The sequence below is a fragment of the Diprion similis genome, chromosome 14, assembly GCF_021155765.1.
Source record: "Diprion similis isolate iyDipSimi1 chromosome 14, iyDipSimi1.1, whole genome shotgun sequence".
Classification (NCBI taxonomy): domain Eukaryota; kingdom Metazoa; phylum Arthropoda; class Insecta; order Hymenoptera; family Diprionidae; genus Diprion; species Diprion similis.
Genome location: NC_060118.1, coordinates 13,364,252 through 13,377,954, shown reverse-complemented (window position 1 = coordinate 13,377,954; position 13,703 = coordinate 13,364,252). Strand labels below are relative to the sequence as shown.

The window sequence follows — 13,703 nt, the reverse complement described above, 5'->3', positions numbered from 1 at the left end:
CTCAGAATTATACGTGGGTTATACCTGGAAAAATAAATGAAAATAAAAAAAAAAAGACTTTTATAAAAAAATTAATGAATAAATAAATAAATAAAAAAACTCTGCTTTTTAAAACCCAGTAACACACAATGGGATAAAAATTATATATATATCTATATATCTATATATACATACGCCTACTCAGAGGCATTATTACTGTATCGTGTGTTTCAGGGAATTGAAGAGAAAAAAATTCCTGAGAATACCCGATTGTCAAAAGTAATCGAATGAAAAATTCCAAACTCTCGATAATTCAGTGATTTTCAAAATCCGATGCAAATCTAATGTTTACAATTAGCCTTGTGTCTACACCGCTCTCTAATCATCTTTCGCCCAACTATTATACGATATAAAAATACAAATATGAATTTGAAATTTATTTTTACCAAAAGTAAAAATAAATGAAAATAAACTTTGCATCCGCAGTGAAGCAATCAATTACGTACAATATTCATACGCAATCGATATTGTACGTTTTGAGTTAAAGAACCAAAGTCCGCCATCCTGTAACAGACATACCTTAACGAGCCGATGACGTAACAACGATAATCGATTCTCAAAAAATTTATTTTATAATACACTAAGTATAACAAGCAATGGCTATAAATAATCAACTTGATCCATACTCCCCTCTTCTCTATTCTGTTATTAGTTATCAAAGTTCGTCGAAAGAAAGAAAAAAACAAAAAAATGCCTCATTTACCTGTCTATAATGTTATCCACCTGTCTATCCATCGATCTATTTATCTATTTATCTATCTATATATCTATCTATCTATAAATCTCCTTGCAAAAAAGTGATATAAATGAAAATAAACGTAACCATATAGTAAACCAACCAACCCTCTGCACTCGAACGTGACTGTTTAGTAGAGCTGATCAGTAGCCTGTCCCATCAGCAGCGAAAACTCACGTTTATCATCAGTACTCTGGAGATGTGGAACGAGGGGATCGTTCCCCGAAACCCCCGGGACAATGTCAGTCAGTTAGTCAGAGTCGGAGAATTTTTATTCTTGACTAGATTTTCTTCAACTCTATTCCGTATATACAGAAAAAAATCCCACATCGTCATACCGGAAGTTGACGATAATTTCGATGATTTTATATATTAACAGTGAATTTTCACAGGCGTATTATCTTTGTTAACCACAAACACCGATCATACTCGTAGCTTAATATTATATTATGCAACATACAGCACCGCTAAACGAATGTAAAAAAAAATCAAAAAAATCTCTCCTCAAAGATTTTCCAACATTTCACGTATATATTGTATATATTCAAATATCTAATATCGTTGATAATTTCTTATCGCTATATTCTTCGTTATCTTTTCGTTTAGAAGATTTTTCATTTATTCCATCTCTCTCTTTTTCTCTCTCTCTCTCTCTCTCTCTCTCTCTCTCTCTCTCTCTCTCTCTCTCTCTCTCTCTCTTTCTCCTATTTTATTACACTCTTGCGGTTTCACAAAGGAAGAGATCGTTGTTTTTGTCCCTGTTGTTTCATTATGTTATCATTATCTTTCATTGTTCTCGCAACCACGTTTCAAGAGCGTCGCGGCAGACTCCAAGTATCACGCAATTAACGAAAGATAAAAGACCTATATTTATACCTCGATGTGTCTATATGTATATAAGTATTATACCTATGTATACACATACACACATATGGTATATAGGTGTATTCACCTTATATAATACCTACGTAACGTAGCTACCTACCCGCCCGCCTGCCATGTACCATATACAATACATATTTACGAAAGTCGAGCCTGAGCTTAATTATATTATGTGTATACTATATTGTATATTACATTCCTTTCATTATGCCCTCGTATAAAATATATGAATTTTTATTATTATTATTATTATTATTATTATTATTATTATTATTATTATTGTTATTATTATTATTGTTATTATTATTATCACTGTCAGGATGCCCGCTTTTCATGAAATTTCTTTGTTTTTCTTTTTTCCACTATATACATATATAATATCCATCTTGACGTAAAATCGAAATAACCCACATGTATACAAATTATATCTGTAATCCGTATCACGATAACGTTAATCATATGTTAATAACAATAACAAGATGACAAACCGCGAGCTAGAAATTGGCAGTAAAGTTAATTTTTACTTATACGTTTGAAGAATCATTTTTTGTTCATTAGAATCTTAAAACGAAATAGAATTTTCATCGCAATACTTATACTTTTTTCTAATTACATATAGTAATCGTCTATTTCATCTAGTTGCCAATTTCTAGCCTGCCGATTTGCTCTCTAAAAATTCGCAAACGACTTTATTCAACTTCACCTCAATGCTGTATATACATAAGTGATAAAAAGTGGTAATTAACACCAGATTAAAAAATCATCGTCGTCACGCCTGAAACCCATGTCCCTTGTACCCATCGCAGGGCATTGCAGGCTGGGTGAAGTAAGATCGAACCGTCAGGAAATGCGCGAAATACGCGTAAGAATCGAAATAAAGACAAAGAAAATTTTCCCTATTTACAAGGGGTTCTCCACCGACTCGCAAAAATTTTTTTTGGTTATACAGTAGTTAGTATAACTATCATATAGGTAAAGGTACTATCGGTGATTTTTTTTTTTTTTTTCTCATGCCATTCAACCCGTGTGTCATGGAGGATTGAAACGAGGGCAAAAATAAAAGAAAAATTTAACACAGCAAAAGTTATACGTTTCCTCGAACCATTTACACTGTTAAGAATATATGTTAAATTTTTGATCGCATCGAACGTGTTATTTTCGGTGAAAAAAAAAAAATTTCGGGAATTGTTTTTTAATATTTAAAAAATTCATATTTTTTCACGTCAGAAATTCTTCTTTTTTTTAATTCTTCAACCGACTTGAATCTTCCGTGATCTACGTGTTGATGAGAAAGATGGAAAAAAAAAAAAAACAAACAAACAAACAAACAAACCGTTTCCAAAACAAGTAAGATAAAAAATCTGAAAAAAATATCAGAGAATAGCTTATTAAGAAGTATTACTATACATATAATCAATCATCGAATACATCAAAAAGCATTAAAAAAAAAACGGCTGAGTTGGTGGAGAACGCCTCGTACGTATAACAGCTAGAGTCGAACCCATCCTGTTTTGCCGGCCTTCGAACATCCTCCCCCCCCCCCCCCTCATCCCTCATGCATCTCGTCTCGTCTTATCTAAGCATCGCGATTACATTATGCTACATACCTATATCTTTATAATATACATATATAATTTGCATTTCTATCGACACGACCACGCTCAGTGACGCATATGAGAAAACATACACACACACGCACACGCACACACACACAGAGAGAAACACACTGCGCAAAACTCTGAGAAACACAAAAATACGTATATTTAACGATATGTGTTGAACGTTGTTCCGTGCATTTTTATATTATATATAATATGTATAGTTCACGTGTGATTTTCATTTTTTTATTTTTTTTTTTTTACCCGTTTTTCCTTACGTATCATCGAATTTTCTTTCAAAATTCACCTTCGATTAACCATCGTTTTCTTATTTTTCCTTTTTTTCTTCCTTTCCATCATCTATGGTGTTCCGATCATCCCAAAAACCACTCGTACTTATATGCATATATATATATATACAAATTGAGTCTGGATGCAATACATGTATATTCATATGTATACGTATTTTGTACATGTATACATGCACTATATGTATATTCATATACATATATATATATATATATATATATAAACATACACACACATCACAATCACAAATATTTAATTAACACCTCGAGTATGTTTCCTACACACCATATTATTATAAACATTAAAATATATACCCGTTTTAACTTGTTCAATGTATACTTATTACCTTCACTCTAATTCACGCAGAGTTTGCGCTGAAGCCACGGCGACGGGTGTGTAAAACGGTCGGTGGTGAAAAAAAAATTGTCTAAGGGTTTGTTTTTTTTTTTTTTTTTTTATTATTATTATTGCGAGGGGGGGGGGGAGCGGTGGAAATGAATTTTTTACAAACGCTTATTTTTTTTAAATCCCACTCGCACGGTATTTCAGTGAAATGAAATTCTTTCGGTTAATTAATATTTTCCAACGCGATGGAAAAATGGCAAAAAAAAAAAAAAAAATTACAATATAAATTTAAAAAAACGAAAACAAAAAACAAACACTCCGTGGCGCAGGCTTCGCGCATGCTCTGTTGCATACCATAAAAACCAGATACAACGTTGATAGAAGAAAAAAAAAAAAAGAAAAATATCAACGTTGTATTAAATATGCAATGAATAAATAATAATGTGCTTAACCTTATTGGGGCGGACCGCCCTGCCCGCTGCCCCCGTAAACTGCAGCTAATAAATAGCCGCCACCGTCTATTCGTTGATTAGTTATAGTAATGAATTAATTGATTAATAGTAGATAACTCAATCGTCGAAATAATGCCGTTTGATTAACAGACGATTAAGGTCTGCACTGCAGGTTCGAGAAATTCTCTCTCATTGTTTTATTATTATTCATATATATTATAATATACATTATAACATACAGTATATACGCTGTGACGTTACATAGTAACAGGATTAAAAAATCGCAGGACATCTTTAAGATAAAGTTTTTCACATTTTTATATTATACTAAGCAATCGGTTTCTTTTTACGTCCAGTTATTTCAATTCATTCACGATTCTGCAGGTGGTGCTGCAAGCCACGCAAAGTATTACAGACGGAAACGTGCCCCGCTGAATTGCACAAGTCCGTTTCTCTCTCTCTTTTTTTTTTTTTTTTTTTTTTTTATTATTTATTTTATTCATTCTTGTTTTTTTTTTTTTTTTTTATTCAATCAAATTTCAGTAACTGCCTCCGTCTGACAATTAATTATATATACGCTTCTGCATAGAATCGTTCCGAAGATTCGCTGCAAAGATATACGATTAAATGCGAGTTTCCAGAGAGTGCTGTAGTAGTATTAGTTGATTAACGGTGGTTCAGAGATTTAGTTTGCGAATTAAAAAATTATCTATACAGACGATAAAATAAATACAGTACAACGGAATATCGCGAATATTTGCAAAGTGTGATTATGATTCGTGTTCTATATACAATATACATGCAGCTAACGATTCTTGTGAAAATTTTGCAACAGGTATCAAATGTCGAGCAGGGCGGTAATGCGGCCAACTTAAAAATGTTTCAAACAAAACAACAAAAAAAAAAAAAAAAAAAAAAAAAAACCACAAAAAAAAAAAAATGAAATGAAATACAAATGGATAAATATTGCGGCTATTGGGGCGTACGATTTCCTGCGCGATGTCGACGCAGCAAGGTAAAGACTTACTTAAAAACAAAAACAAACAAACAAACAAAAAAAAAAAGATCCACAAGAGAAAAAAGAAAATAAAAGATTGTATAAAAGATTTTTGTGCCGTCTTCTTCTTCACACATGCTTATTATACTATACCTATATTAGCCTATTACTAATAGTGAAGAATAAACTTCTACGCTCTGATGTATAATTTTCTCTTACTTTAATGTATTATTATTATATCTATATATATACTTTATAGAAATTATTATTACTCTATATTAATTGGAAAAAGATACTTGCTTCATGGCTTATTGCGTGTTACTTGTTTATTTATCTATTTATTTATTTTTTCAAGATTGGAACAAATCTCAGTAATTTAAAACTAATCAACTTTGTTGAGTATAAAAATTTTGTTTTCTTTTCTGCTGCAGCATCGTGTTTTTTATTTCTTCGATTTTATTTTTCAATACTTATTATATACACATTGATACAGACGCGACTGCGACGTTTGTACGATTATTTAAGAAAACGGCAAAAAACTTGATACACATTATAGAAATACATGAGATATTTTGCTTCTAAATTTGAACATACATTATATATATATATATCTATTATATATTTTGTATATAACTTAAAGGTTTGAAAAAAAATATATATATATATTGTATATCGTTAAATAATTTCCAAGGCTTTGCCTGGCTGAATTCACTATGCACCGCGCCTATACTCCTCAACCCCAGAAAGAATATTGAAAAAGAACTAGAAGTATAGCGGAAACAAATGAATAAATAAGTAAAAGAAAGTAAGACGTGAGATAATTCATTTCTAGATTATCTAGCATCGAGTTCAAGTTTCAAGTGTATTAATATTCCTCCATATTTCTTTATGTACATAGAAATTTGATAACAAAAAATAATGATAACAACAATAACAAGAAGAAAAAGAAATAAAGAACAAAAAATAATGATGACGATAAGAATGATAATAGAAATTAGAATAACAATTTCATAAGTTTGAACTTTCACGTGCGTGTAACAGGCATATGCGTGTATGTGCATACATATCGCATGTACATACACGTATGTATTATATATATACCGAATACGTAAACCCCAAAGCCGATAAAACGAAATTTAACTGTCAAACTTGTTCGTTATTATTTTATTTACTTATTTGTCTATTTATTTTTTCCTCACGGAGTGATCGACGGAGGATCGAAATGTGGGATCGTGATTTTGACACATGGATTGCTCGAATAATATTATTTATCACCAACAACCTCCCCAGCCCCCCAAGACTCACTCCGTGAAAAATGTTGGGCTTGAGTTGCTGCAGATTATAACGTAGTTCCCCCCCCCTGACCCCTCAAAAAAAAAATCTCAGCATGCCGGACGTCGAACTTCATGCGTGTGAATATCGCATCCTTTTACACACGCATGGAATTCGCAGGCGTTTGGTATACTTTGAAAAAATACAGGGTGTCCTAGCTCCAAGTGGCCAAAGTGATAGGGGTTATAGAGGAGGTCGAATTGAGTGAATTGACCCAAAGAACATGTCTCCGAAGTCGCATTCGCGAGATACGACCCGTTAAACAGTCCCGCTAAGCGCCGGCATATAGGCAACTGAGATTACTAACGCCGGCATGTAGGCAACCGAGTATACAGCAGGCAGCGGTTAGCGGTCTTGTTAATGCACGCTTGACTACTAATACGAGACATAACATTTTCAAATTCACGAATTTAAAGCGAAAACACTCTTGACATTGAATTTTTGCAAAACCCAACAACGAGGACGCGCGATGGAAATAGCTTTATCGTTTATCCATGTTGAGCTGTGTACTCGTTTGCCTACATCCCGGCGCTCAGTGTGCTCGGTTGCCTATATGCCGGCGCTTAGCGGGACTTTTTTAACCGGTCGTATCTCGCGAACGCGAATTCGGAGATCATATGTTCTTTGGGTCAACTTACTCAGTTTAACCTCCTTTATAACTACTATCAATTTGGTCACTTGGAGCTGGGACACCCTGTATGTACCTGCAGACTAACACATGCCAAATAATCACTCTAAATTCACTGTGTTCACGATAAGTGTATAATCCTATACCACCCACATGTTCATACCTTATGTGTATAGTTGATGCTCTGCAACCCAGCTGCAACTGACATTTTTACTTTTATCATGACATGACTTTCGGTTCCATTTTACTCGCGCGTGGTAACTCATCGCGGCATTTCGGTTTTGTAACGCGTAATATTAACGACGGTCATCGGAGTTAGACAGTCTCCAGATGGAATCCGAGCGGAGTTGGAATTCCGAATTTGAAAAGTTCCGAAAACGCCTAGTTACGAATTTTTTACTCCCGAAACTTAGAGTGCGAGTAAATTAATTTTTGAAACTTTGATCTATCGTAACTTGAATTTTGGAATCTTGGATTTCGGAACTTCGAGCCGCCGGATTTCCGACCGTTCAAAACTTTATTGTTTCGTAAAGTTTGATTTCTTTACTTCAAGTTTCGTTCGTCAAATAATTTGAAATTAGGCGCTTTCGGAACTTTCCAAATTCAGAACTTGAATCCCGCCCCATTTTCTTTTTTTCTCTCGAAAGCGGGATCACTTCAAGCAACATTTCGTTTCTCACCTGAACTGCGGACGTGACTTACGTTTTATTTTTTAATGCTGGGAAGAAACACAATTCCAAATTTATATCCTAATAAAAACGATGCCTTTTCTATCTGCGTTGAAAAGTTTTTACGGATTCGCAAAATATTTGTTTACCGGCTTTTTTCCGTGACACTTCGTTTTGCAATCACTGATTGTAATTAAACTCTTGCCGGTTTTATGCTCGGTTAATTATGACTCTCAAATAAAAACGGATCATATAATAATTAACGAAACAGAGTTAAACGCCGAAGAATCTGTACTAATTTTTTTAAGCAAGCTCTTAAACCTCATCGCCCTTTCCCACTCGCATAGAAAATTCGATTTTTATAAATTAAAAAAATACATGACACCCGATACAAGGGAGAAGAAACGATGCGTTGCGGAAGAATCCGTTTTCCTCATCATTTCTGCAGACCTTGTTTTGCAGCAAGAATGCGAAAAGTAAGCCACTGCGCGAAATTGAAGTGCCCGATGAATGTCACGCCGAAAATCCAAAAACAAAATGAAACGACATCGAATAAAAACCGCGTGCATCTTCCGGCCAAGGCTATGCCATGCATCGTGAAATTTATGTGCGACATCTAAATGTTTATTACATATTATATATAAAATACACGCTCACGCTTAAACCTATAAATATATGTATATAGATTGTTATACGTGTAGTTTCAGCCGTTGTTGTTGGATACGTTTCGCATCTGATTTTTGCATGTTCATAATTCTCAATCACGGTGTTCACACTCTATATGTATTATAGTATCTTACATGTCTACTGTGTGTAGTTACTTACACGTATTACTATATACCTATAAGTATGCAGTGTATGCCGTATATTTGTGCCGATGTATGTTCGTAATTCGCGAGATTGGGATCCTGTAAAATTACCTTGCTATTATTGTCATTATTATTATTATTATTATTATTATTATTATTATTATTATTATCACCATACACGTATCGAAGTCAGTATTTGTACACTATTATGAATAGTCATACCTGATACGCCTTTGATACCTACGCTTCAAGTATTGGATAATAATATCTATAACGTTCATTATATATATAATAGGGTGGGCCAAAAAACGTGACTATTTTTTTTTTTCGTTCGTCAGCATGAAAATATCGTTCAAGAAGACGAAAAAAAAATTCTGTAACAGTTTGAGCTCTTAGTATTAATATTAAGAGGTGCCTATTTGCGATTTTCCATTTCCCGTTTGAGTGGCGCAGGAAATTTTTAATTTCTTTTTTTCTGGAATTTTATTACTCAACAACGGATCGACCTATCGCAAAGAACAACACATATTTTTGTAGAAAGTTGACCGATCTACAAAAAAGGTCTATTGCGATTTTTCCGTAAATCTACTAGTTCCAAAGTTATTTAAGGTTAAAAATTAGTTATTGTAAAATTACACGATTTTTTTCATTTCCACTATAAAATAATGTTTGAAAAATGATAAACGTATAATGTTTCTTAAACTTGATGTTATCTTCCTTACTGAAATATCGAAATTTTCCGGAAATTTCCGATTAATTAACAAGAAATAAGTTTTTAACGCAAACTACTGCACAAAATTTGTATTCTTATCAACATTTAAACCCGCAGATTTACGAAAAAATCGCAAGAAACCTTTTTTGTAGATCGTCCAATTTCCTACAAAAATATGTATTGTTCTTTACGATACGCTAATCCCTTGTTGAGTAATAAAATTCCAAAACAAAAAACAAATTTCCTGCGTTATTTAAAGGGGAAATGCAAAATTGCAAATAGGCATTTCATATTATTAATATTAAGAGCTCAAACTTTTAGCTAATTTTTTTTCGTCACCTTGATCGTCATTTTCGAAAAAAAAAAAATAGCAATTTCTTTGGCTCACCCTTATAAATAGATATACATTATCCGTTGCCTTTTTTTCTCCATATTTAATCTCTCTGCAGCTTTAAACCGATCTTTGGCTATTTTTCCGATTCCGTATCTAATTTCTCCTTTCGTCGCTGGAATGGTCGAGTACAGAAAAAGAACTCAGACAAATCGTGCAAGATCTATGATTTCGTTTCACTATTATTCAAGTCAAAAGTCCCCACGAAATTCTCTTTGTCCATATTTACCGAGTGCATGATTATAGAGATTCGAATGAGGCGCGAGGATGATTTATAACTGAGATTAAATTACGCTGTGATACGATTTCAAGTATGATCGATGCCTGAATGAATCGTGCGAATGACGCTGTTATCCTTGTACAATTACCACAGTTCACCATTTATCGAGCAAACGTCGCTTTGCGATCTTATTCTACGTCTCTCGCGTTATGCAACGTTTCGTTGACGAATCGGTAATAATTTGTCCAGCGACGCTGCGATTGCTCGATTTATACTTGTCGTGTACCTACAACCACGTACTCGTGACCGATATTCACCTACACCTGACACCTACCTACACCTACTAATCTACCTGCCTGGCTGCCTGCCTGCCTGCCTGTTAGCCCGACTGTATGATGAAGATGATCGAGCGTTCGAATGATTGTCAGAAGCCTCAAGCGACGAAAGATCACGGCGATACGCGCAGCGAGAATGAGAGGGTAAATCCTCTTAGATTTTTAGGGGCAGGGGTGAAGTTACGAATTTTAAACGTTCCGAAAAAGTCTGATTCTGATTTATTTCGTAGCGAAACTCGAAGTGAAGAAATCGAACTTTTCAAAGTTCCGAGATGGAAATTAGAATGACCAAGATTCCAAACTTGAAAATATCGATAAAAAAACGGTTTCAAACTTTTCTATCATTATTTTCTCAAAGTTTGATTTTTTTGCATCGAATCTCGCTGCTAAAAATTCGGAATTTGGTGCTTTGGGCAGTTTTGAAATTCGAGTTTCACCCTCATCCCCCCGATCTCCGCCACCTCGCGGTGATCTCTCTCGCCAGGCTAAAAAACTCTCCCAAACTCCCACTACCCGAGCTAATCAATGCCTTCTTATTTTTGGGGGGATTCCAACAACTCACCGATTCAGGGACGTACTTCAACTGCATAATGTTCATGGTCGCTAGCAGCGTCGTCCTGACCGTTGTCGTACTCAACTACCACCATAGAACGGCGGATATTCACGAGATGCCTCAATGGGTGGGTATTATGAGAATGACGAGTTCATATGTGGATTCGGAAATCGACTCACCTTCGTCCTTCTTCCAGATAAAGACAATCCTGCTCCAGTGGCTCCCCTGGATCCTGGGAATGAGCCGACCGGGTAAGAAGATCACGAGGAAGACGATCCTGATGAGCAACCGGATGAAGGAGCTCGAGCTTCAGGAACGGAGCAGCAAGAGTCTCCTGGCGAACGTCCTCGACATCGACGACGACTTCCGTCACGGGAACAGCGCCGCGGCGAACCCTTCAGCCGGGTATATACGGTACATACTTTGACCTCGACTACCCGAGATCCTGCCCACCGGAAGTTGGATTAATCGAGGCTTTTTGGCAGCAGGTCGGCGTACGGAACGCCGCTCTCGGGGAGACCGGCGACGGTCGAGGAGACGTCGGCTTCCTTGCCTCTCAGCGGAACGAGGAGAGAACTCCAGACGATCCTGAGGGAGCTGCAGTTCATCACGAACCGGATGAAGAAGGCTGACGAGGAAGCGGAACTCATCAGCGACTGGAAATTCGCCGCGATGGTCGTCGACAGGTGAGGAATAGTCGCGAGTAAATTTATCGTGGCGATATAGAATTACGCGAGCGTAATTCCATTCACCTCTTCATTTCATCTTGATACTTTCGTCGCCAGGTTTTGCCTCATCATATTCACGATGTTCACCGTCATCGCGACCGTCGCCGTGCTACTTTCGGCACCGCACATCATAGTCCAGTAGTAGACTGCCCAAGCCCAGCCACCGAATGACACCATGGACGAAACCACCGTCGACTCCTCGTCATGGTCGTAGGTGGGTTTTTTTTTCCAATATTTTCGGTCGTAACGAACGGATGTGTGAAGATAGTTTGAAAAAAAATTATGAAAAACGTATACGTGTATTCGGGTGTTTCAAAAAATAAAAATAATCTACAATTTTCCACCGTGATATCCCCGAAAAATTTTATTTAGGTTGAAGGAAAGATTCTGTGAAAAAATGAACGTCCACGTTATGCGGAAGATCGCGTTCACTTGATTTTTGAACTTCTTTTTACACATCTTATTGAATTTGTGAAGAAACACGTCGGAGCACTTGAATTACTATTTCTTTCCTGACATTTATATTCAATCCAAAGATCACGATCGACAATACAACGATATATATCACCCGGGAATCTTATTCTCCTAAATGAAAAGTTCACATTGAATTGTAACTTCATTTTTTATGAGATTGAATTAATGATGAAAAAGTCGCAGGTCGACTTCTCAAATATCAACTGAAGACTTGATATTACAAGCGTGAGTCGTCTTCGCGACGCAAATTGATGTTACGATCGATGTAAGCGATGGAAAAAATTTATACTCACGATTCTTCATAAATTTAAAAAGATGTATAAAAGCAAAAAATCAATCGAGCGCGACCTTCCGCGTAACGTTAAAAGCTCATATTTTGACAGAAACTTTCTTTCAACCCGAACAAACAAACTTTTCAGGGTGTGCCATGGTGAAAAATGGGAAATAATTTTTTTTCAGAAACACCCTAATATATGTATATCGCGTGTTAATCATCGAGTTTCGATCCGTTGTTTCGTTGGTATCCATTCGTTCCATATGCTTGGGAAATCTCTCAATAATCGCTAATCGGATTTTAACGGTTCAGTGATAACGAATCTAAATTTAATTCTGTCCGTCCGTTTGACGCGATTAGGTTCGGACTTGCAGTATGTACACAATACTGATATATACAAGTATATTCGCAGTAATTGAAACGTGCAATTCATGTACGCGGTGACTCGGATTATCTTTGGGCTTAAAATAATTTTTGGGGGTTCAAAACCGATAAGCGGATATCTTGCGTCCGGGGATCGGATCGAAGCCATGATGTTGACGTACGTGAATCAATGAATATAGCAATGAACGAATGAATTCTTTCTTACCCGTGTACTTTGTGCTTCTTATTCGCAGGATTGTATTTCCAGACCAGAAGAGAAGGAGACGTCCATGTTTGAACGTGAGGACGATAAGCCTCTCGGTGGCAGCCTCGCCTGAAATTCGACGGAACTAATATGAATACATATATGTATACATATATATATATATATAGACGTACATATATATACATGTAAATATATAATGTATACATAAACACCGAAGCGTACTCGCAAGAAACTTAAAGAGAAAGTAAAAGCATCAAAAGCAAGAAGTTATTCACGCGCTTCGTAAGATTGAAGGAAAAAAAATGGCAGAAAGAAAGAAAGAACGAAAGAAAGAAAATACCAAGGGTGCAGTGTAACATGCACCACGTAACGAGATAATTTGCACACATCAGCACCCCCGCCTCGCAGCAAACCCCGCAAAGAAGAGACTCTACTCTACTCTACTGATCGCTGCTCTTCATCTCCTCGCATCTCCTCAATCTCTATCGATATATACCTAATTTATATCGTCACGTCTTAAGCTTTCGATCTTAACTGTGTAGTCCTTAATTGTCAAGAAAGTGATTGGCTGTATCGCGTGAAAGACGCGGTGCAGCATCTTTCCTGCGCTCTGTATATGTTTAATGAAAGAA

At 35.8% G+C, this 13,703-nt stretch overlaps 1 protein-coding gene across 1 annotated transcript in view; it reads left to right on the top strand.

Moving 5' to 3' along the window:
* The window catches only part of LOC124414696 (acetylcholine receptor subunit alpha-type acr-16), a 64,227-nt gene extending 51,027 nt beyond the window's left edge, over positions 1-13,200 (top strand). Inside the window, exons 10-14 of the mRNA XM_046895717.1 lie at positions 11,024-11,133; positions 11,203-11,420; positions 11,492-11,692; positions 11,792-11,948; positions 13,100-13,200. Of these exons, the coding sequence (XP_046751673.1) occupies positions 11,024-11,133; positions 11,203-11,420; positions 11,492-11,692; positions 11,792-11,876 (614 nt within the window). The 3' untranslated portion in view covers positions 11,877-11,948; positions 13,100-13,200. The remainder of the gene's footprint in view (positions 1-11,023; positions 11,134-11,202; positions 11,421-11,491; positions 11,693-11,791; positions 11,949-13,099) is intronic.
* Positions 13,201-13,703: the final 503 nt, after the last annotated feature.